The 21,839-nt window shown below is 47.1% G+C and overlaps 2 protein-coding genes across 6 annotated transcripts; both read right to left on the bottom strand.

Annotated features, from left to right (window-relative positions):
• Positions 1 to 351: 351 nt before the first annotated feature.
• Positions 352 to 12,508, bottom strand: LOC310670239 (uncharacterized protein). 2 transcript variants are annotated; one of them, XM_083425196.1, is made up of 8 exons: positions 12,401 to 12,508; positions 11,641 to 11,720; positions 8,860 to 8,986; positions 6,320 to 6,400; positions 4,808 to 4,890; positions 3,732 to 3,858; positions 2,170 to 2,286; positions 352 to 1,915 (listed from the first exon to the last, which is right to left on the bottom strand). In XM_083425196.1, exons 1-8 carry the CDS (start codon positions 12,411 to 12,413, stop codon positions 363 to 365), a joined length of 2,181 nt encoding a protein of 726 aa, XP_083281322.1. In that variant the 5' UTR covers positions 12,414 to 12,508; the 3' UTR covers positions 352 to 362. The 2 variants fall into 2 exon arrangements, with proteins under 2 accessions (XP_083281322.1, XP_083281323.1); XM_083425197.1 differs by having other exon boundaries at positions 11,641 to 11,724; positions 12,401 to 12,506.
• Positions 12,509 to 14,561: 2,053 nt separating this feature from the next.
• On the bottom strand, positions 14,562 to 20,815 carry LOC310670844 (uncharacterized protein). Of its 4 annotated transcripts, none has more exons than XM_083426634.1 (3): positions 20,708 to 20,815; positions 18,163 to 18,289; positions 14,562 to 17,798 (listed from the first exon to the last, which is right to left on the bottom strand). In XM_083426634.1, exons 2-3 carry the CDS (start codon positions 18,191 to 18,193, stop codon positions 17,011 to 17,013), a joined length of 819 nt encoding a protein of 272 aa, XP_083282760.1. In that variant the 5' UTR covers positions 18,194 to 18,289; positions 20,708 to 20,815; the 3' UTR covers positions 14,562 to 17,010. The 4 variants fall into 4 exon arrangements, with proteins under 4 accessions (XP_083282760.1, XP_083282761.1, XP_083282762.1 ...); XM_083426635.1 differs by having other exon boundaries at positions 14,562 to 17,795; XM_083426636.1 differs by having other exon boundaries at positions 18,173 to 18,289; positions 20,708 to 20,791.
• Positions 20,816 to 21,839: the final 1,024 nt, after the last annotated feature.

Raw genomic sequence — 21,839 nt, 5'->3', positions numbered from 1 at the left:
CACTTTGCCGCACCCTTGCCTCCAACGTTTGACAACAATAAGAGCAGAGGATGAAGGCAAGAAGTGGATTTTGTTACTAGCAAACACAGGAAGCCGCAAACCTGTGGGACTAAACAGCACCCAACCAAGAGTCAAATCATAGAATCATAGAATCATAGAGTTGGAAGAGACCACAAGGGCCATCGAGTCCAACCCCCTGCCAAGCAGGAAACACCATCAGAGCACTCCTGACATATGGTTGTCAAGCCTCTGCTTAAAGACCTCCAAAGAAGGAGACTCCACCACACTCCTTGGCAGCAAATTCCACTGTCGAACAGCTCTTACTGTCAGGAAGTTCTTCCTAATGTTTCATTGTTCATCTTTTAAATGAAACATAGGAGTTTGTCATCAAAATCCGTCTCCTTGCCAGATGGACAGAATATAGGCAATACACCATCATCTTGGTTTTGAAGCAAAGGGCCATATATCCAAAGTTGTCCTGTGTGGCTTCCTTGATACGAAGGAACATCTGAGCTCTTCTTGAAGCTTTTTCCATACAGAAGACATTCGTACGGTTTCTTCCCTGTGTGAATTCTCTGATGTGTGCTAAGGCTCGTGCTCTGGCTGAAGCTTTTCCCACACTGCAGACACTGGTAAGGTTTCTCCCCTATGTGAATTCTCTGATGGGCACAAAGGTGGGCTTTCTGACTGAAGCCCTTCCCACACTCCGCACATTTGAAGGGCTTTTCCCCGGTGTGAGTTCTCTGATGTGAAGCAAGGCTTGAGCTGACGCTGAAGTTCTTCCCACACTCACCGCATCTGTATGGCTTCTCCCCCGTGTGGATTCTCTGATGAGTAGTGAGCGTCTTGCTGTCGCTGAAGCTCTTTCCGCACTCCAGGCAAGTATATGGTTTCACGCCAGTGTGGACTCTTTGATGGGCAGTGAGACTTATGCTCTGGCTGAAGCTCTTTCCGCACTCCATGCACCTAAATGGCTTTTCCCCTGTGTGCGTTCTCTGGTGTGAGGTAAGGTTTGAGCTGTGATTGAAGCTCTTTCCACACTCAGGGCATTTATACGGTTTCTCCCCTGTGTGAGTTCTCTCATGTAAAGTAAGGCTTGAGCTAGCACTGAAGCTCTTTCCACACACCGTACATTTATATGGTTTCACTCCCGTGTGGGTTCTCTGATGACAACTAAGGTTTGAGCTAACACTGAAGCTCTTTCCACACTCCAGGCATTTATACGGTTTCTCCCCAGTGTGAGTTCTCTGATGGGCAGAAAGGTGGGTGCTCCGACTGAAGCTCTTTCCACACTCCAGGCACTGAAATGGCTTTTCCCCTGTGTGTGTTCTTCGGTGAGTATTCAAGATGCTACTGTAGCTGAAGCTCTTTCCACACTCCAGGCATTTATATGGTTTCTCTCCTGTGTGAGTTCTTTGATGATTATTCAGTGTTTTGCTGTCGCTGAAGCTCTTTCCACACTCAAGGCATTGGTAAGGTTTTTCCCCTGTGTGGATTCTCTGATGTCTAATAAGTGTCCCTCTCTCACTGAAGCTCTTTCCACATTCAGGGCACTGATACGGTTTTTCCCCTGTGTGGCTTCTTTTATGTCTAGTAAGTTTTCCACTACCACTGAAGCTCTTTCCGCACTCCAGGCATTGATATGGTTTTTCTCCTGTGTGGGTTCTGCAATGTTTATTCAAGCTCGATTCATCTTTGAAAGTCTTCCCACACACTGGGCACTTCTCTCCCATGTGAGGTAGATGTACGCTCAGGATTTCATGAAAATCATCATGCAGAGAAGGAGAAGTTTCATTTCCCTCAAGATATGTAGGTCCCCTTTGCGTCCCAAAGGCATCTGTTGCTGCTTCCTGCTTAGCTGTTTCCAACGACGCCACAGATTGCTCCTTATAATTCTCAAAGCCAAGACCACCCTCTGTTTGGGAAAAGGAAACAAAAAGAAAACATGATTGGGCTTCAAGGCAGAAACTGAGGACTAGCTGCTTTTGTTATTTCACAATCTCCAAAATCCTTCCCTTTTCTCTCTACACACCCTGCTATAGGTTATCTTTTGCATTTGCCAATATCTGAGAGAATCGCACAAATTCATTTCTGGATGATTCCTTCACTCAATTTCACTGGGCACAGATCTCTCTTTCTCAAATTGGTATTTTTCATCTGAGGACCTACCAGTCAATTTTTCCTGGAAAAATCCCTTGTCCTTCTTTGCAGGCTCCTCCCAGGACAGCAGTTCTTCCTTTCCTTCCAGCCAGGAGACGAGGTCAGATTTGGGCATCAGAGGACCTTCTTCATGGGATTAAGAAAAGAGAGAGAAAACAAATATTTATGGCACTTGTGACCTGCGTGTCCAGAAATCCCAGGCCACATGGCCTGCTTTGTACCTCCATCCCACCCCAAAGGGCAAATGGAATGAAGAAAATGGATTTTAAAAAAGGAAGAAACAAGTGGACCGGGTATCAGGAGGGGAAGGAGCACAGCTTGGTGGTAGGGCATCTGCCTTGCTGTCAAAGAGCGAGCCAGCAGTAAATCACACTGTTCCAAGTAGGAGTTAACACTTTATTAGCAAAAACACAATCTCCACAGATTTGGCTGAGTGTCAGGCCAAATGAGCAGAGCAGCTCCTTCCTGGTGGTCTTCCTCCATGGAAATCAGTTGCTGAGACTAAAATCCCTGCCTCTCCACAGCCATCTATGTCTCCTCCTCTCCGGGGCTTTCCCCAAGCAATTAGAGACTGTGCCTGTATGCAGCCTGGGAGTCATTTTGGACTCACAGCTGTCCATAGAGGTGCAGGTCAATTCTGTGTCCAGGGCAGCTGTCTACCAGACCATCTGATACGCAGGATGAGACCCTCCCTGCCCGCAGACTGTCTCGCCAGAGTGGTGCGTGCTCTGGTTAACTCCCGCTTGGACTACTGCAATGTGCTCTACGTGGGGCTACCTTTGAAGGTGACCAGAAACTACAACTAATCCAGAATGCGGCAGCTAGACTGGTGACTGGGAGCGGCCGCCGAGACCACATAACATCAGTCTTGATAGACCTACATTGGCTCCCAGTGCATTTCTGAGCACAATTCAAAGTGTTGGTGCTGACCTTTGAAGCCCTAAATGGCCTTAGCCCAGTATACCTGAAGGAGCGTCTCCACTTCCATCGTTCAGCCCGGACACTGAGGTCCAGCTCCGAGGGCCTTCTGGTGGTTCCCTCCCTGCAAGAAGTTACAGGGAACCAGGCAGAGGGCCTTCTCAGTAGTGGCTCCCTCCCTGTGGAACACCCTCCCATCAGATGTCAAGGAAATAAACAACTATCTGGCTTTTAGAAGACATCTGAAGGGCCTTCTCGGTGGTGGCACCCGCCCTGTGGAACACCCTCCCACCAGATGTCAAAGAGAAAAATAACTACCAAACTTTTAGAAGACATCTGAAGGCAGCCCTGTTTAGGGAAGCTTTTAATGTTTAATAGGTTATTGTATTTTAGTGTTTTGTTGGAAGCCGCCCAGAGTGGCTGGGGAAACCCAGCCAGATGGGTGGGGTATAAATATATTATTATTATTATTATTATTATTATTATACTACTCTGCTAATAGCGTGCCCTGGCTTCCCAAGTCTGGGTTGCTGATTTACGTCGGAGCACGGGCCGATGGAAGGAGACGGCACAGCTGGGGCTTATCAGCTGGCCTCCCCGGGCCTCTGCATGTCAACACCTTCCAACTCCATGTTTCCCCTTACAATCCTCACCCAGAGAGGCCACATTCCTGTAGTTCTCCAACATGACTTCTTTGTACAGCACCCTTTGCTCTGGATCCAGCAGAGCCCACTCCTCTGCGGCGAAGGAGACACTCACTTCCTCAAAGGAGACCAAACCCTGGGAAAAGAAGGATGTGTTTTCTCAACAGCACCAAACTGATGTGCCCTTAGCAAAAAGAAATAACCCAACCAAAACAAGAATCCATGCAGAGACAGGAGGAAGAAATTGATCTGAGGACCCATCTACCCTACAAATCTGCCACACAGGATGCTGTCATCTCCTTGCCAGGATTTGTGCCAAGGGGCTACTGCCCTTCTCTTTGTGGCCTGCTCTGATTGGTTGGGCCACTTGCATAGCCCCGCCTCAGGAGCAAGTGGGAGGAGCAACCAGGGTGGATTTGATTTAAATCAAATTGTTTAAAATCATGATTTAAGTCACTAGCCAGTAAGACTTGATTTAAATCATCTTTTTCACAGAAAGACACATTCTTGCTGGTATAATCTTAATATTTACAACCAGATGAAGGTTTCACTTTTGGAATAATAAATTTACAGAGTAGTTATATAAAAAATTACTGATTTGGTTATACTATTAGACATACATAGATGATTATGAAATTATTGTGAGGTTTAATAAGTTAACTGTTCATATTTGGACAACTTTTCTGCTGTATTTTATTGGAAGGAGAAAAATAATCATTTCCTAATAATTATTTCCTTAATAACAATTTATTTAACTAAAACAATAACATTATAGCATGTGTGTTAACTGATATGGTTAAACATTTTTTTTAAAAAAAGCAGACTGAGTTTTAGCACACAAGAGAAATTTAAAAGAAATCCTTATTTCCTGATGAATAGCCTTTGGACTATAATGCAACTTAAATAGAAAACTATATTTAGAAAGACTTTTCCTCCAATAGCATTTTATTTTAAACATCCAATTAAAAAAAAAAATCTGATTTAAATTTTTAAAATCTGATTTTTTAAAAAAGTCATTTATTTTTACCCTGGGAGCAGCCTTTTCCTGGATCGCCTCTGCCACTGATAGAAGGAGCTTTGCTTACCTGAGATAAGGGCAGAATGGCTCTTTCCACATGGCAACAAAGAGGCGAGAGCCTTGAGCACGTCATGGAAGTTTCCCCTCCACCTGCACAGGCGACGAGAGAAACAGATGGCAGGGTAATATTTTCCATGCCGTTTCCTTGCATGGCAACCACGTCATCCTGTTTGACTTGAGAGATGCAAACCATGATTCTGGGTTTGATTCGCAGTTCATGGAATCGTAGCCTTGTGGAGATGGAAGGGACTCAAATGGGTCCAACCCCCTGCAATGCCGCCCCCCTTGATTTTGTGAGGAATCAAAGTGGGTGAAAACCATTCAAATGGGTGTCAAGGCATCTAAAGGTACCCCTGACCATTAGGTCCAGTCGTGGCTGACTCTGGGGTTGTGGCGCTTATCTCGCTTTATTGGCCGAGGGAGCTGGCATTTGTCCGCAGACAGCTTCCAGGTCATGTGGCCAGCGTGACTAAGCCACATCTGGCGAACCAGAGCAGCGCACGGAAATGCCGTTTACCTTCCCGCCGGAGTGGTACCTATTTATCTACTTGCACTTGACATGCTTTTAAACTGCTAGGTGGGCAGGAGCAGGGACCGAGCAAAGGGAGCTCACCCCGTCACGGGGATTTGAACCACCGCCCTTCTGATTGGCAGGCCCTAGGCTTTGTGGTTTAGACCACAGCACCACCCGCGTCCCGTGTCAAGGCATCTAGCCTCAGGCTATTCTGAGAAGTGTTTTTTTGGGGGGGGGGGTGCAGGGGTACGCATACCCCTAAACATTTTGTGAATCTAACAGGATAAGAAACTAAACATTTTGTGAATCTAACAGGATAAGAAACTAAAAATTTTAGTTTCTTCTCTAGCACGGTGAATCGTCAGTTTTATTGCTACGCCCGACGGCGGCCTCATTTCCTGTCATGGTGTTTCCTGAGTCTCAGATGGAAGCGAGCGTTTAATGTGTGAAGTCAACTGTATGTTGATGATGATGATGATGATGATAATAATTATTATTATTTACTTATTATTTATACCCCGCCCATCTGGCTGGGCTTCCCCAGCCACTCTGGGCGGCTTCCAACAAAATATTAAAATACAGTAATCCATCAAACATTAAAAGCTTCCCTAAACAGGGCTGCTTTCAGATGTCTTCTAAAAGTCTGGTAGCTGTTGTTCTCTTTGACATCTGGTGGGAGGGCGTTCCACAGGGCGGGTGCCACCACCGAGAAGGCCCTCTGCCCAGTTCCCTGTAACCTCACTTCTCGCAATGAGGAAACCACCAGAAGGCCCTTGGCGCTGGACCTCAGCGTCCGGGTAGAACAATGGGGGTGGAGAGGCTCCTTAAGATATACTGGACTCATGAACTATAAAATGAACTATAAAATGGTGATTTCCTTGAGTCAAAATGAAAGTACCCCCTAAACATTTTTTAAAGGAAAAAAAACACTGTTTCTGAGAAACTCAAAACAAGACCACAACCTGGCAAGGTAACAACCCTTCCCTAGATCATTGTCGCACCTACCTGCCAGTCGCTCCGGGTCAAATTGCTCTCCCTCTCCTTCCAACCAGCTGATGAGAAGAGGTTGAAGAATCAGAGGCCCATCTTGAATGGAAGAAGAAGAAGAAGAAAATATTTTTTTCCTTCTAGGAGTCCAGAATTTCAGACTAGACTGGTTCTGTTACCGGCCTCCTAAGACAGAGGTAGTGCCATCACTGGATACAGGGAAATGATGGGAAGCACCAGTCGGGGAACCCCCTAAGGGAAGAAGGCTCAGAGCCCAGGGATTGGTGGTGGGACGACGATGGGTCGGAGGAGGTGCCGGAAGCTGGAGAAGTGACAGGGCTTAGTGAGCAGGAGGAGGCTGTGGCAGAGAGCAGCCCAGAAGCAGAAGATGGAGCAGGAACGGAGGGAATTATAGGGACAACACTACCTAAATTGTATAGAAATTTATTTATATATGCTGCTACAGCAGCAAGAATGTTACTTGCCCAAAAGTGGAAAGAAGCGAAAGTCCCAGTAAAAGAAGAATGGATACAAAAACTCAGGGAGTATGCAGAAATGGTAAAATTTACCGGAAGAATAAGAAATCAAGATAACAAACTTGTTATAAAAGAATGGAAAAGGTTTGTTGAATATTTATAGATAAATTGTAAACAGATAAAAACACTGGGGGGATTATTGTAATAACCTGCAGTTTTATAAGAGTATATATTTACAGTGGATAAATAAATGAGCAAGTTAAATGAATTTGGATATGCAGAGGATAGAAAAAATGAATTTAAGGAACCACAGAAAGAGGGGGAAGGAAGTCCAAATTTGAAATGTTAAATTGATTGTAAAACTAATGAAATGTATAAATTTGAAAATATATGTAAAAAAACTAAATAAAAAAAAAGGAAAAGAGGGAGACCGAGAGAAAGAGATGGGTCGGGCTGGTGAAGAAGGAAGGGTGTCTCCCACTTCTGCCTTTATAAGCTCCCCTCCCCACTGGACTCCCGTGACAAGAAGAGGTATGAAGAGGGAGGAGCAGAGACGGGCGCGTCAGCGTAGTCTCATATTGCTTGGGAAGAACCTGGGGCAAAAGGAGATTCAGGCAGCTGTGGGAAGGAGGGAACATTCAGTCTCCTCAACTGCCTCATGGGGCAACCGAAAAGAGTTGCTCTGCTCATTAGGCCTGCACAGACCTTTCTTCTAATAAAGATCTAACTTCCGTGTTGTCATGGGCCAGGAGTCGGGCCAGGAGAAGGCAAAGTGACTCCACCTGCTGCTCATCAGCCTTCTTGCTTCTGGTGTGAACCGGCTAGCTCCAGATCTCTTAAGCAGGGATTCCAGCCTCAGTCGGTTGCTGGAAACCACATTCATTGTTCCTGGCCAGACCTTGCTGCTTCTTGCGACCTTGGACCCTCGGCTTTCTTGACCCCCAGATCATCTGACTATGTGAACTGAGATACTCCTGACCTTAGGACTGGACTGGACCTAAGGACTCTGTCTCCAGGCAAGTACCCCCCTGAGACTCAGCTAGTAGGCTGGCTTCTCCCTCCACTGAGCTCTGCTGTGGCTTGCAGCACAGGACTATGACAAGTGTGATTTATTGCTGGCTCCCTCCTGACACTGTCCCACTAACCTCTACCTGCCTTCAGCCAGCGTCCTTTAACCTGCCTTCTTAATGGCAACCAGCCCAGGGGTAGGCATTGCCTGCCAGCCTCCTCTTCCTGCTTTGGTAAAACTATGCAGGGAAAAGCTTTGGGGCAAAAGCAGAACGAGCCAGCTCTCGCGCCACCTACTGTCAGGCCTCCCTGCCTTCTGCCCTATCAGTTGCAAGGGCTGCCAGCCAATCACGGCTGCCCTCTCATACGGAGCTGGCAAAGAGCCCCATCTGGAATAATAATAATAATAATTTTTTATTTATACCCCGCCCTCCCCAGCCAAGGCCGGGCTCAGAGCGGCTTACAAGCAATAATAAAAACAAGATGAATAAGATGAATGAGCTTAGCACAAATGCGGACAGGTGAAGCAGATAAACCGAGAAAGCAACAGGAGTTCTCCGTGTCTAATAATAATAATAATAAATTATTTATACCCCACCCTCCCCGCCCAGAGCCGGGCTCAGGGCGGCTAACACCAGTAAAATTACAATAAAAACATAATGGGGGGGACGGGACAATTTAAAATACAGGTTAAAAATACAATTTAAAATGCAGCCTCATTTTATTAATACTGTAGCCCATAGATCAAAACCGTAAGGGGAGGGAAACATAAGGGTCAGACTGAGTCTGAACCAAAGGCCAGGCAGAACAGCTCTGTCTTGCAGGCCCTGTGGAGAGATGTCAAGTCCAGCAGGGCCCTGGTCTCTTGTGATAGAGCGTTCCACCAAGTCGGGGCCAGTGCTGAAAAGGCCCTAGCCCTAGTTGAAACCAATCTAACCACCTTGCGACTTAGGACCTCCAAAATGTTGTCATTTGTGGACCTTAAGTTCTTCTGTGGGGCATACCAGGAGAGGCGGCGCCGTAGGTATGTGGGTCCTAGGCCGCAAGAAAGGCAATGGGGAGGGGGTTGCTTACCCAAAGAGGCCACCTCCCCATAATTCTCCAGCATGACTTCCCTGTACAGAGCCCTCTGGGATGGATCCAGCAGAGTCCACTCGTCCTTGGAGAAATGCACAGCCACCTCCTCAAAGGTCGCAGGAGCCTAAAGTGGAAAAGAAGATAGGTCTCTTCACACACACAAACACAGGCAGTCGGACAGGTGAGCAGACGTGACCTGGCCAAAGGTCCGTCTAGTCCAGCATCCTGTTCTCTCAGTGGCCAACCAGATGTGTATAGGAAGCAGGACCTGAGTGCAGATTCACTTGGGATTCCTGGGAACTGGGATTCAGGAGCAGAGGGAAAGCGCTGCGGCACTCCGGTCCTGATTCTGGGCTTTCCCTCGAGACATCTGGTTGGCCACTGTAGGAGCGATATATTGGACTAGAGGGGCCTGATCCAGCAGGTCCCTTATGTTATTCATAGAATCATAGAGTCTTTGGACTGGAAGGGACCCCGAGGGTCATCTAGTCCAACCCCCTGCAATGCAAGAATCTCAGCTAAAGTATCCAAGACAGGTAGCCATCCAACCTCTGCTTAAAAACCTCCAAGGAAGGAGAGTCGGAAGAGAGGGGAAGCAAGGCAGGCAACTCAAAAGATACTACAGTGGTACCTTGGTTCTCAAACGCCTTGGTACTCAAACAACTTGGAACCTGAACACTGAAAACTTGGAAGTAAATGTTTCGGTTTGCAAACGTTTCTCGGAGGCCGAAGATGCTCCGTTTAAAGTGTTACGCTTCTTGATTTGAGTGCCACACTTCCGTTCTGAGTTTTATGCTTCCATTTTGAGTGTTACACTGAGGTCTGCCTGTTTTTGCATTTTTGTTTTTGCGGCTTTTTTGTTTGTTTTCATGACTGTGTGGAACCCAGTTCAGCTACTGATTGATTGATTGTGTGACTGCAGTACATTGTTTATTGCTTTCATTTTATGGATCACTGGTCTTGTTAGATAGTAAAATTCATGTTAAATTGCTGTTTTAGGGGTTGTTTTTAAAAGTCTGGAACGGATTAATCCATTTTGCATTGCTTTCTATGGGAAGGCGTGCCTTTGTTTTGGAATGCTTTGGTTTTGGAACAGACTTCTGGTTTGAGAACCAAGGTACCACTGTATACACTGTGTGATTAAGCTGCAACTGGTTCAAACAAGCATTCTGTTTTTCTGCCCTTGTTTGAACTGATCCTGCTAACTAGTCCTAAATACGATTTCATCCCAGCTTCTTTTGCTCTACGCCTGGGGAGGTCTTGCCTCACTTATCCACATAAAAGCAGAAACCAGGGAGGCCTATCCGTCACTGTGTGTGAAATGCAATCATTTTTAATTATTTAATAGGAAACTCTCCAGAAATCGTTTCTGTTGTTGGATGTTTTTACTGTGAAATCTGTTTGCATACCACTTTATCAGTCGTCCGACGCAACAAGACTAAAACATGAATTAAAATTATACAATCGGGAGTTCAATATTTAAAAAACCTGCTGGAATAAAAAAAAGTATTCAGTTAAGTGCCAAAACCTTAACAGGGAAGGGGTTCTACTGTCCTCAACTGCAAGGAATTTCCACAAGATTGGGCCCCTAATTCTGGTGGATCTGAGCCACACATCCGAGTCAGGGGCAGCGCCTCAGTGACTCCCCTGAAGACTTCAGTGGTCAAGCAGAGATATAAGGGATAAAGCAGTCTTTGAGGATTCATGGACCCAAGGGCCTTGTAAATTGATGACAAGAACCTTGTGAGTGGCCTGGCAATGTATGGGCCGTTTTTTAGCAAAACTGCCCAGGATTTACTTTGGGCAGCCTTGCCATCTTCCTGCCACAGAAGGCAAGGGGAGGAGAGGGAGGTTTTGATGAAAATAAGAATAACAATAATGATTCGGGTTTCTTTTCTTTACTTTTGTTTTGCTGTGGTTCAAAAGGACCAGGTGAGCAAACTAGTGGAATTCATTAGTGCCTCCAAACTGGGGCAACCCAGTCAGATGGGCAGAGTACTACAGTGGTACCTTGGGTTAAGTACTTAATTCGTTCCGGAGGTCCGTTCTTAACCTGAAACTGTTCTTAACCTGAAGCACCACTTTAGCTAATGGGGCCTCCTGCTGCTGCCGCGCCGCTGGAGCACGATTTCTGTTCTCATCGTGAAGCAAAGTTCTTAACCCGAGGTACTATTTCTGGGGTAGTGGAGTCTGTAACCTGAAGCGTCTGTAACCTGAAGCGTATGTAACCTGAGGTACCACTGTACTACTACTACTACTACTAGGTAAAGGTAAAGGTACCCCTGCCCATACGGGCCAGTCTTGACAGACTCTAGGGTTGTGCGCCCATCTCACTCAAAGAGGCCGGGGGCCAGCGCTGTCCGAAGACACTTCCGGGTCACGTGGCCAGCGTGACGAAGCTGCTCTGGCGAGCCAGAGCTGCACACGGAAACGCCGTTTACCTTCCCGCTAGTAAGCGGTCCCTATTTATCTACTTGCACCCGGGAGTGCTTTCGAACTGCTAGGTTGGCAGGCGCTGGGACCGAGCAACGGGAGCGCACCCCGCCACGGGGATTCGAACAGCCGACCTTTCGATCGGCAAGCCCTAGGCACTGAGGCTTTTACCCACAGCGCCACCCGCGTCCCTACTACTACTACTACTACTACTACTAATAGTAATAATGAGGAGAAGGCCAGGACATTCAGCAACCTTTGTGCTTTAAATGCATGGCAAGGGTCTTCAGAGATGCATCCCATAAAAGTAAGTCCAGAAAGCCCCACCCCCACCAAATCTCTTACTTGAGCTGGCTGCGTAGAGTCTCTTCCCATTTCACTGTGAAGAGGAGGAGACCCAGAAGGTCTCTCTGGGGCTTTTTCTGCTGCCTGGAAGGGAGACAAAGAAGGATGAAGGGGATAGTTTTTTTAATCCTGTGTGTCTGTTTCCCTTGGAAGTCCCTGGTGTGAAAAAACAGCTTTCCTCTGCAGCACCTACAGAGATTGGACAGAGCTCAGACGGAGAGAGAAAAACATCTTGCAATGCAATCAATGCATTTTGGGGCGGAAAGGGGGCTCTTTGCAACTGGATAATCCTATTGTTTTATTATTTTTGCGAGGCGGGGACGTCCTTTCTCTCCCCGCCCCCTCCGCCCATGCTGCTTCCCCTGCAAACAGAGGGTCTCCCCATCTCCCATGGGAGATGAAGTTGCTGGATTGGTGGTTGTGGGAGAAAAGCGGGTCACAGAATCGTAGAGTTGGAAGGGGTCCGCAGGGTCATCTAGCCCAACCCCCTTGCAATGCAGGAAATTGCAGCTGCCCCCAAAAGGGATCGAACCTGCAGTCTGCCAGCTCCATGCTCTAACCGGCTGAGCTACCCTGACAACAACAGCTGAAGCATTGCAAAGGCATCCCATTTTTGCAGCTGGGTTGCAGAGGTCAGACCCCCACTCTCCCATTTTTATTTTTGGTGTATCTGTGTGATTTCAATAGGAAGGGAATTTTATGTCGTCCCCCCCCCCCCCAAGAAAAAAAGGCCAATTCTTGCCCTCCCCATGCAGGATACCTGCCCGCACCATGTCTTCCTCCTGGCCAAGGAATGTCACCAGGCCTCTTCCTTCCCTGCCTGGAAAGACCAGGGAACGGGGGCTCCCTATTGTCTTCCCCCACCTCCACCTCACTTTCAGAACTTCCTGCCTCTCTAGGAAGCCTCTGGAGGACCAGGCTGCCTCTCTCTCTATCCCTCCCTCCCTCTCTCCCTCCCCTGCCTGCCAGCCGCTTTGCAATTATTGCACCTGAAGCATCATTCGTCTGCTGGGTCCTCCTCGGTTTTTCTCCCCTGTGAAAACGGTGAGAGGGGCCTCTTGGAAGCCCTTCTTTTCTTCCTCTTCCCTTGCAACCAGAGAGATTTTTTTTTTTTAATCTATTTATTTGATTTTCCAAATAAATATTTACATTAACATAATAACATAATATGGAATAATAATAATAATAATAATAATAATAATAATAATAATAATAATAATAGCAACAACAACAACAACAACAACAATAATAATAACGGGACTCCAGAACAGATCCCGTTCACACCGAGGTACCACTGTACAGCATGCAGGGCTGTCTTAAGCATATGTGGCGCCGGGGTGCAGAGATCTGCCCCTCCAGGTTGACCAAAGTTGTTGACCTTTTTATAGGGTGGGCTGGCAAAGCGCGCACGGCACAGCTGGCCTGACCGGCTGCCTCAGCAACAACAGAGGAGCTTGAGGCGGCAGCGGTGGCAGCAGAGCAAGGCCGGGGCTGGGCGCCTGGGGGGGGGGCAAGTACAGCTCAGCGCAAGAACAGTCGAGCCTGAGGCAGCAGCGACTGAGCGAAGCCTTGTGTGAGCAGCATGCGCTGGGCCGGTTCTCTCGCCGCCCCGCCAGTCCCAGGCGAGCAGGAGGGCAGAGCCAGCTCGCTGCCTCAGCACCTTGTTCGCCTGCAGCAGAAGAGCTATGGCGCTCTGACAGGCTCCGCTCCGCTCAGCAGTGGCTGTCGGCTCTTCCCAATCCCTGGACTCCAAATCTCGGCCCCGGACTCTTGGCTTGGCACCCCTGAGAGCCTGGCACCCGGGTGCCCCTAGCGTCTATGGGTAAGACGGCCCTGACAGCACCTGCAGAAACCACCTTCTTGACCGTTGGAACCTCTCTTGGTCTCTTGGCAGGTTTAGAATAAGCCAGTGTGGTGTAGTGGTTAAGAGCGGTAGTCTCCTAATCTGGTGAACCGGGTTCGCGTCTCCACTCCTCCACATGCAGCTGCTGGGTGACCTTGGGCCAGTCACACTTCTCTGAAGTCTCTCAGCCTCACTCACCTCACAGAGTGTTTGTTGTGGGGGAGGAAGGGAAAGGAGAATGTGAGCCGCTTTGAGACTCCTTGAAGGCAGTGAAATTCGGGATATCAAATCCAAACTCTTCTTCTTCTTCTTCTTCATTCACAAACTTTTAAATAGTAATATATAGATAGATAAATTAAGGATCTTTACAATTTTATAATATGCAGAGAATAGCATGTGCTGAAAAAACAGGGGTGGGTTTTTCTTTTTGGGGGAGGAGGGAGGGAAAAAATTATGGGGGGAATGAGGATGATGTATTTTTGATAAATTGTTATGTTGAAATTCCTAATAAAAAAATATTTTTTCAAAAAAGGAACCACTCTTGGTCTCATCCGCTCAACCCGCCTGTCTACGTGGGTTTGAGCCCCATCAGCTGCCCTCGCCTGGTTTAGCCAGCCAGTCAAAGCCATTTCCTGGGATTGTGGCCACTGTTGCATGCAGACAGCTACTAGGAGCCACAGGTGAGATCTCGGTGCAGGTTGGGGACCAAAGGTGGACAAACCACCCCAGAAGGAGCATGGTGTGTCCCATCCCCCCCCCCCGAGGTACCACCTCTCCCCTAACATTCCTTTGTTAAATCATTTTTATTAATTTTCCAATTAAAAATATCCAATTAACATATCAAATCATAATCGAATAAAAATAAAAAACTAAAATAAAAAGGACGAATTATCTTCCAAATTTTAATTTTTAATTTTTCTGGCTTCCCATAGTCTGGACCTTGAAGCATAACTCCAAATCTCTATCCTGCCTCTCGTCGTTGTTTCCATATTTCCACATCTCGATTTTAACACTCTGACTTCTTGTCTCTGGCTCTACGATTCTCAGTCGTGTCAGAAATCATAGTATCCTTTCGTCTGCTGAATACAACTTTATTTGTGTAATATACTTTTCCGAATGTCTTTTTGCTAGCGCAGCTTCATCTGGCTCCATTCCAATCCGGGCTGTTATCCAACTCTCTGAATCCCCTAACATCCCATAATAAAAACATCACTGGATTCTACACAATGAAACCTGATCCCACAATGCACTTGTTGCTCTTTCAGGGCTTATTTCCCCCACTCTTTGTCCACTGTTATTTAAAAAATAAGGTAGGCAAGTTGCTACACACTTTTGCCGTTGTCCCAGTTCATCCCTCAAATAGCCAAAGAAAGAAAGATGGATTAAATGGCAACATTGAAAGAAGAATGGGGGAAACAGGTGACAGTTATTAATGGAATTTTCAGAAGCAACTGAACCAAGATTAACTCTTTTTAAAAGTCATTTTATTTTTGTAGGGGCAAAAATCCTTTCCTCTTCCATACGCCCACCTCAAATATTTTCTGGGTCCCCCCCCCAACCCTCCAGAGCAGATCTGGGGACAACTCATGGAAATATTGAGCTGAATATCACCCAAAATATGTAAAAAAGCAAGACAGGTAACTGTTACATCACCACCAAATTTCCAAGTTTTTGCAAAGGAAACAGAGGAAAAGGAGATACGGAAAGAAAACGGAATTTAACCCCTTACATATTCCCCGTATAAAATTCCCACATTGATCCTTTTTAATCGTATTGACTTTAGTCCTCCTGATATTAAATTGATGTCCTTCTCAGGATCCTTCAGCGGGAAACTATTTCCCTTAGCTGCTACCAAAAATATATACAGACATTCATACAATAGCCGTAAAGGTAAAGGTACCCCTGCCCATACGGACCAGTCTTGACAGACTCTAGGGTTGTGCGCCCATCTCACTTAAGAGGCCGGGGGCCAGCGCTGTCCGGAGACACTTCGGGGTCACGTGGCCAGTGTGACAAGCTGCATCTGGCGAGCCAGCGCAGCACACGGAACGCCGTTTACCTTCCCGCTGGTAAGCGGTCCCTATTTATCTACTTGCACCCAGGGGTGCTTTCGAACTGCTAGGTTGGCAGGCGCTGGGACCGAACAGCGGGAGCACACCCCGCCGCGGGGATTCGAACCGCCGACCTTTCGATCAGCAATCCCTAGGCGCTGAGGCTTTTACCCACAGCGCCACCCGCGTCCCTTACAATAGCCGTACAAAACTGTTAATACAAAACTGGGGAGGTTACAGGGGCTTGGGAGATATTAACAAACATTTCAAATCATCTGGTTGTTCCAAAGTTGTTTAAACTTTCTTCCAGCCTTGTTCAAACCTGGGGGGAGTGGGGAATAAATACACCTTCCCTGATGAGCCCAGGTTAATTTTCTCCAATTTTCTCCCAGTCTTTTCCAACCTGGTGCCCTCCAGAGGTTTTGGACTAGAATTCCCATGTAGTCTGGTGCTGGTGGGAGTTTTAGCACAACTGGAGGGTGCCAAATTCATGATGTCTGTCATACCCCAGTTTCCCAAGTCTGGGTACCAGGTTTGCGTTGCACATTCAGATCTAGCTGCCATCATCTTATTTTTTAAAAAGTGCCACCTCATCCTTTGCTACCTCCCTGATTTAGAAATGTTAAGAAAATGACTTTAGGATTATTATTATTTATTCACATACCCTTCACCCAAAGACCCCAGGGCAGGTTGAAACAATTAAAACACAAGCTTCGTTTTTAACAGGGCGGGGTTGAGTTGGATCTGCTCGTACGTCTTTTAGCTTGTATTCTTGCTTTTATACTTTCTTCGTAAGTTGTTTTCAGTTCTCTCTGCGGGAAAAAAAGGGCCTGGAAGAACAGGATTTCTGTCTCGCTTGTCTAGCAATGTGGCAAAGATGGGTGAGAAAGGGAACAGGCAAGCACGATCCTTGCATCGCCGGGGGTTGGACTAGATGACCCATGGATCCCTTTTAACCCTATAATTCTATGATCAATAAGCAGCCCGGGGCACATTCCCATGGGAATGACAATTCCCAAGACTCACAACCCAGGGAAGTGAGACCCTGGGCAGGATAGAGAACAATTTTGGGGGTGGGGGATAATCTGATTCAGGCACTCAGAGCTGTGAGGTACCAAGAGAATTAAGAAGCCCTTCCCACTGGGGGAAAGGAAGAGTGGTGTATTTAGTGCCTCCCACCCCCACCCCAAAGCAGGGTGATCTCCCCCCCCCCCCCCCGTTATAAAGATTTCAGAAAAGGAAAAAGAAATCTTGAAATCTTCTGAACAACACTGTAACACCGTTCCAACACAACATTCTGGCAAAGAGGGTTTCTCCCCTGTGAGTTCTCTGATGTGAAGTAAGATTCCTCCTGAACCCCTTTCCACAGTCTGTTCACTTTTAGGGCATCTCCCTCGTCCTGCTAAGTCTTCCGCTGCAATATTCAGCTCCCCCCCCCCCAACATTTATGTGGTTTCTCCGGCGCTGATTCTCGTCTCAGGCCCGTTCCACCCTCCATAACTTAACATGGTTGCTCCCGTGCTCCCCTGTGTAGATTATCTGATGAGCCGTAAGGAGCTGGCTGGGACTCAGGCCCTTCCCACACTCCACGCATTTCGGGCTCAGCCCCTGTTCGCACTCCACGCATTCTGGCGCTTCTGCCTGAGCGTGTTTCTTTCTATGCCTGTTGAGACTGATGCTGCGACTGAAGCTTTTCCCGCACTCGAGGCATTTGTAGGGCTTCTCGCCGGTGTGGGTTCTTTCGTGCGCCGTGAGGATGGAATTGCGTCCGAAGCTTTTCCCGCACTCGAGGCATTTGTAGGGTTTCTCCCCGGCGTGGCTTCTCTGATGTCTCTTAAGGGTCCCGCTCCTGTTGAAGCGCTTCCCGCATTCCACACACTCGTAGGGTTTCTCCCCCGTGTGGATTCTCTGATGTGCGGTAAGGGTCCCGCTGTCGCTGTAGCTCTTTCCGCACTCCACGCACTGATACGGTTTCTCCCCCGTGTGGGTGACGCGGTGCCGATTGTAGTCCGACCTGCATTTGAAGATCTTCGCACACACGGGACACTGGATCCCTCGCTTGCCTTTGGGATCTTGTTTTGGGATCAGGAGTTCACGGCCTTCGGCCGCCTTGGAAAGGGAGGATTTGATTTTCTCGTTCTTCGAATGCTTCGCTTTCTGCCTTTTCGATGCCTTTGGATCCTTGAACGTCTCCTGTCCTGCTACTTGCTTCATTGATTCAATAGAAGGTTCCTTCTCACTTTCGCTCTCCTGCCAATCACCTGCTGGGGGCAGAGGGAAGGAAAGAAAAATAAAACCCCACAGTTAAACATGGGGGAAAAGAACAGCGCACCAAAGAAACTCGAATTAATTCAGAACAATTAGAAATCATTTATTACATTTGCATACAACCTTTTCCTCCAAGGAGTTTAAGGTGGCAAACATGATTCCCCCCTTCCCATTTTACACTGGTGTAAATGAGATGCGGTGTCCTTGCTAGTACACCACTGTTGTCCCAAAGCTGCTGGGAACTGTAGCTCTGTGAGAAGCGAACTACAGTTCCCAGAATTCTTTGGGGGAATATCATGCAGCTCTGCTCTAAGAATCCATCCCTTCAGTAACCCTCAGCCACGGAAAAAGTGTCTTTACCTGCAGAGACCTCATTACCAAAATCCTCCATCAGGACTTCCTTGTAGAGAGTTCTTTGGCCTGGATCCAGGAGATCTCACTCCTCTTTGGGGATGTGCACACCCACCGCCACCAACGTCACCAGTTACTGAAAGAAAGAAAAAATGACTTTTAGTTTGAAATGGTTGTGGGAAATTGCAGTCAAATATAACTAGCAAGTGTAGGGCTAGTTAATGCACGAAGGGGTTAAGACCACAGAAGTGTATTCCTAGACTAAGGGCATGTTCCTGCAATAATTTTCCTAGTTTGTTCATTTTCTTTCACCTTGTGAACCCACCTTGCTCACTACAAACTCAGACCGCTGTTTCACTATATTTTATATCCCAAGATTTCTGCCTGTGTTTATTTGTTGCTGCATGGATAAATGCACGAACTTGACTTTAGGAACTTTGTAAGTAAAGTATGCCACCTGCGTGTTCCTGCATTGCAGGGGTCGGAGTAGATGACGTCTGGGGTCCCTTATAACTCCCAGGTGACAAGTCTGCAAAAGGAGTTGGATCCACCAGATCAGCTTTTATTTACCCCTCCAGAGCAAAGGAGTCCAGCCAAACTCTCAAGAGGGGGTCTGGAGAAGACCCTTCACCCCAGCAACCTCAGAGGGAAGGAGGGGGATAATTTATTTATTGCCACTGCCTTGATGGCAGAAAGTGAGGAGGAATTAAAGAACCTTTTAATGAGGGTGAAAGAGGAGTGCGCAAAATATGGTCTGAAGCTCAACATCAAAAAAACGAAGATCATGGCCACTGGTCCCATCACCTCTTGGCAAATAGAACGGGAAGAAATGGAGGCAGTGAGAGATTTTACTTTCTTGGGCTCCATGATCACTGCAGATGGTGACAGCAGCCACGAAATTAAAAGATGCCTGCTTCTTGGGAGAAAAGCAATGACAGATCTAGACAGCATCTTAAAAAGCAGAGACCTCACCTTGCCGACAAAGGTCTGTCTAGTTAAAGCTAGTAGTGATGTATGGAAGTGAGAGCTGGACCATAAAGAAGGCTGATCACCGAAGAATTGATGCTTTTGAATTCTGGTACTGGAAGAGACTCTTGAGAGTCCCGTGGACTGCAAGAAGATCAAACCTCTCCATTCTGAAGGAAGTCAGCCCTGAGTGCTCACTGGAAGCACAGATCATGAAGCTGAGGCTCCAATACTTTGGCCACCTCATGAGAAGAGAAGACTCACTGGAAAAGACCCTGATGTTGGGAAAGATGGAGGGCACAAGGAGAAGGGGACGATAGAGGACGAGATGGTTGGACAGTGTTTCTCTAAGCTACGGACATGACTTTGACCAAACTGCAGGAGGCAGTGGAAGTGCCTGGCGTGCTCTGGTCCAGGGGGTCACGAAGAGTCGGACACGACTAAACAATAACTGCCTTGAGGCTGGAGCTTTAGAAGGCAAAGTGGATCCAAACAGGCTCTCTTCAGGTCCAGGAACTCCAAAAGCAGCTCCCCCTCTGGCTTTGGAGCATGAAAGCCTCTCCATCTCTTTCTGTGTGGCTGGTGACCTCTTCTTCCTTGGAGATTTTTAAGCAGAGGTTGGTTGGCCATCTGTCTGTCCTGAATGCTTTAACTGAAATTCCTGGATTGCGAGGGGGTTAGACTAGATGAGCCTCAGGGTCCCTTCCAACTCTGCAATTTCATGATACAACCCCACAGGGACTGGATGGAGCTCTTAGGAAAGAAGATCCTGCAATTGAGGAAAATGCCGTTTTGAAGTCGGTAGACCAGGAGACTCTTAATTCCAGGGTTGTGGGTTCAAGTCCCACGTTGCTTAAAAGAGATTCGTCTCAACTAGGGCCAGGGCCTTTTCAGTACTGGCCCCGACTTGGTGGAACGCTCTTTCACAAGAGACTAGGGCCTTGCGGGACTTGATATCTTTTCATAGGGAAGAGACAGAGCTGTTCCGCCTGGCCTTTGGTTTGGACTCAGTCTGACCCTTATGCTTCCCTCCCCTTATGGTCTTGATTTATCGGCTACTTTAAAATGAAGCTGCATTTTAAATTGCATTTTAACCTGTATTTTAAATTGGGTTCCCCCCCCCTCTTTCCCCCCTATTATGTTTTTACTGTGTTTTATTGGTGTTTAGCCACTCTGAGCCCTGCTCTGGCCGGGGAGGGCGGGGTATACATAAAAATTATTATTATTATTATTATTATTATTATTATTATCCTCGCATTGCATGGGGTTGGACTAGATGATCCTCTGGGTCCCTTCCGACTCTACAAATCTATACGGTTCTATGGCATTTTGCAGCTGCAAAACCCAAGATTCTTGGGACAGTGGAGTCGCCTTCCTTATAGCCTCATTTTGTGTGTGTGTTTTTAAGAGGGTCTGTTTCTCCTCTTCCACCAGCAAGGCTGCTTCTTCTGCACCAAATCAGCCCCCTGGGGAGGGGGAGGAAGACTTCAAAGGAGCCTGTGCAAGGGGGGCACCCAGCTGATGGACCCCCATTTTGCAACCTGAGCTCCTGGGTCAAAAGGAAACTCTGAGCCTCTGAACCCTTTACCTCTTTGGTCCTGCCCTGTGCAGCATCTGCCTCCCGGCCAAGGGACGTCGCCAGGCCTCCTTCCTCTTCCTGGAGGACCAAAGCAAGTGACTCGCTCTGGCCTCCCCTCCCCCCAAATTGACAAACTTCCTGCCCCTCTAGGAGCCGCAGCTCAATGTTTTTAACCATTGGAGGACTGAACGTCAGAGGCTGCCTTCGCCTGGCCTTTCCGGCTGCCATACGTCCGGTATTTCCCGGACAGAGCAGGACGGGATTTTCGTGAAGCGGCAAATATATATATACACACACACACACACACACACACACACACACACACACAGTCTTGTACTGTACACACACACACAATCAATCGAGCAGATTAAATGTCCGGGAAAATCCGGACGCGTGGCAGCACTTTCGGAAGTGTTGTTATTGGCGATTTCCCCCCAAAATAGCTCAAAAGCTTCATTTTTGGGGGGAGATTTTGCAACAACTTTGCCCCCCAAAATAATCAACAACATTGAAATACGGCAATCTCTCCCTGGTTGCTTCCTAGGTGTACCTGTCTGTCATTGTTGCGTACAGGCAAATTGGGCTGATTGATCATCCTTTGACTGATTTGGCCTCCGATGCTCTTTTGAATGTTTCCCATAGAATCACAGAATTTTGGAGCTGGAAGGGACCCTAAGGATCATCTAGTCCAACCCCTTGCAATGCAGCTGTGATCGAACCTGCAACCTTGTCATTGCCAGCACCGCTCCAACCCACAGAGCTATCCAGGCTCTGAGGTTTGTGAGAGGGAGGTTATTGGTTTGTTTTCTTCTTACTTTTGTGATGCATTTCGCGTTTCTCATATTGTGTTGGTGAACCGGCCTGAGAGCTTCAGATTTTGTCCATGAAATGTCTGTAAACAAATAAATCTTTCTATATGTACAATTCTTGTTGTCTGTCTATATTCATTTACAAATATTGTTCAACAATGGTCATAATATACATTTTTAATTCATTTTGGTATTATTGTCCAATAAATTTCTTTGTATATTCCCGTTATGAGGTTTATTTCAATTCTATTGGTTTCCCTATTTCACATCATCTTCTCTCTATATAACATAAATTTTCCCCATTCTTTTTGTTGGGAAAAAACTATAATGTA

The sequence above is a fragment of the Podarcis tiliguerta genome (genome assembly GCF_965153285.1).
Source record: "Podarcis tiliguerta genome assembly, chromosome: 2".
Lineage (NCBI taxonomy): Eukaryota > Metazoa > Chordata > Lepidosauria > Squamata > Lacertidae > Podarcis > Podarcis tiliguerta.
The sequence above is the reverse complement of the archived record's forward strand: the minus strand, read 5'-3'. Positions and strand labels throughout refer to the sequence as shown.

Coding starts and splice junctions, on each gene's coding strand:
- LOC310670239 (XM_083425196.1), bottom strand. Junction 8,987..11,640: donor ACTCTACGCAGCCAGCTCAA/GTAAGAGATTTG, acceptor TTTCCACTTTAG/GCTCCTGCGACCTTTGAGGA. Junction 6,401..8,859: donor TGGGGAGGTGGCCTCTTTGG/GTAAGCAACCCC, acceptor CTTCCATTCAAG/ATGGGCCTCTGATTCTTCAA.
- LOC310670844 (XM_083426634.1), bottom strand. CDS start 18,193: ATGGAGGATTTTGGTAATGAGGTCTCTGCAG. Junction 17,799..18,162: donor TGGTAATGAGGTCTCTGCAG/GTAAAGACACTT, acceptor CTCTGCCCCCAG/CAGGTGATTGGCAGGAGAGC.